The sequence below is a fragment of the Arachis ipaensis genome, chromosome B09, assembly GCF_000816755.2.
Source record: "Arachis ipaensis cultivar K30076 chromosome B09, Araip1.1, whole genome shotgun sequence".
In the NCBI taxonomy this organism is placed as follows: domain Eukaryota; kingdom Viridiplantae; phylum Streptophyta; class Magnoliopsida; order Fabales; family Fabaceae; genus Arachis; species Arachis ipaensis.
Genome location: NC_029793.2, coordinates 16079701 through 16081897, shown reverse-complemented (window position 1 = coordinate 16081897; position 2197 = coordinate 16079701). Strand labels below are relative to the sequence as shown.

Genomic DNA, 2197 nt, shown 5'->3' with positions numbered 1-2197 from the left:
AAGCGTTCAAAAAATTCGAGCTTCTCTCTTCTCCAATGCAAATCCAAAAATACCCCTACCCCTACTTCTCCCTCATTTTAGACTCCCCCTCCTCCCTCAAACACCAAATACCCCCTCTCTCTCTCCACCACATTTGGTCTCGCTAACAGAACCTACCACCGCTCACCTAATCACCTTGCTGAACTCACAACTACGCCAGAAAAGTTATCTCCTCTGTCTTAGTATGTAACACCTTTGTCTCCTTACTCCATTACCTCCGGCTTCCTACTCTTTCACCTCCCAAGTCTCCAGTTACTATGCCCCTCCTCATCCACTCCAATCGTGCTTAGTTTTTTTTCAATTTTTTTGTTAAAAAAAATTATTTACTATTTTTTGTGAATTGTTCGTAATTTTATTTTATTTTTCTTTTCTAATACTTTGAATTTGATGTATGATTAGAGATTGATTCTGCTTTGATAATAGTGATCAGCTTTTACATTTGTCGTCATCTCATTCCTTTTGTCAGTCAACTTAGCATTATTTAGCAATGAAAACAAGATTAATTGATGATTAGTTATTTTTGTCAGAATTAATAATCTTCTGAGAATTAATTTGTCATTTATATTTTTTAGAATTACTTTTGTGTTCCGTACAAAATTTTTCGAATATTATTCATGTAAAGGAAAAAGAGAAAGAATTTGTTTTTAAAAGAATGAATGTAATGGAATGGATCTATTCATGTAAAGGAGAAAGAAAAAAATGTAATTAATAAGGTGATAATAATACATACATAATGGAAAAATAAAAGAAAAAAACAGAAGTAAAGAAAAATAATTGGTTCCGAAGTGAAGCAGAGATGGAGAAGAGATGGATTCAAAAGATGTCAAGAATCTCAACAACGAAATTGTTGCAGAGAGGGCAGTTGCCTTTGCCAGCCATGAGTTCCCTAGAGCACATCCTGCAGTATGAGTGGCCACAGCGGCTGATAGCATTAGCCTTATGCCTCACCATGCACACTGAGCACGTGTATTCCAAATCATCACCATCACCATCCTCATCTTCCTCGTCCTCATCAAAATCCTCTTCATCACTCAGAATGTACCTCGATCCTTCAAGCCCCATCTCTCTGTCAGTCTCCTCCAACAAGTCCATCAGTGACATCATCACCGGCTGTGCCCCCTCGTCTTCCTCTCCCTCTCCAACAACCTCCCCTGCAGCAGCCGCCTCCGCCGCCTCCTGTGCCGCAACCGCCTCTCTTGCTGATAGTGTCCTGCTGCCATCCGCACGTGACCCGTCCTCCTCGTCCTGCTCCTCGTCGTCCATGTTGTCCCGGAACGTCACCACGCGGCCCTTCCGGAATGGCTCCGACACCATGCCGGAGGAGTTCCGTCGCGAAAGCTGAGGCCGGAGTAGCGCGCTGCCGGCAGGGGCCGGCTCCGTGGGATCGCCAGCGGTGAATGTGACCTCGGACGGGGAGCTGTAGCGGGTGGAACTCCGGCGGGAGAAGGTGGGCTTGGCTGCGAGTGAAGGGGGAGGTAAGGCTGGGACTTCATCAAGGTTGTCGGTGTTGTCAGCCATGGATTGAAAGTGTTTGAGAGAGGTGCGGCGGCAGAATGAGATGGGAATGTCGGAAGTGGGAATTCGAGTCCAAGCAGAGCCGTAACGCTTTAGCAGAAGGGTGTCCTTGAATGCTTTCCAAGACCTTCAACCAAATCAAACATGTCAATTCCTTTACTAAAGTATTATCTGTTTTTTATTACTTTGTAGATTAATTGAAAAGAAGAGTTAAGAAGATTATATTAAGTTACTTGCGGTTCTTGTTGAAGGAGACGTCGTCTTTGAGGATATCAAGGAGGGTTTTGGTGTTGGATTGTGAGTGGTAAAATGCTTTCTGCTTTGCTAAGACGTCGTCAAGTGTTAATCCGGCTAGCGTTTGTCGCTGCCCTGACATTTGATCATCAATCCTTCCTTTCAGGATACCTTCCACATTCCCACACAAACATTATATTAATATTTTCACAAAACTCTCTTGTTGCAAATTTACACTACTTCATTTTAAATAATATGAGAGGAACGTTAGATGGTTATCATAATTGAGTTGATGGTTAAATTATAATAAAAAATAATAAATTATGATAACTCTCAAATATTTTTCGTAATGAAATTCGATAAAAAAGTTTATGAGGAGAATTTTTGTTATAACATTGTGTCTTTCCTC

General features: G+C 41.7%; 1 protein-coding gene across 1 annotated transcript in view; it reads right to left on the bottom strand.

The window, feature by feature from the left end:
* The window catches only part of LOC107615103, a 3773-nt gene continuing 2372 nt past the window's right edge, over positions 797-2197 (bottom strand). The window contains exons 3-4 of the mRNA XM_016317217.2: positions 1788-1959; positions 797-1681 (exon numbers count right to left, since the gene is read on the bottom strand). Of these exons, the coding sequence (XP_016172703.1) occupies positions 853-1681; positions 1788-1930 (972 nt within the window). The 5' untranslated portion in view covers positions 1931-1959 and the 3' untranslated portion in view covers positions 797-852. The remainder of the gene's footprint in view (positions 1682-1787; positions 1960-2197) is intronic.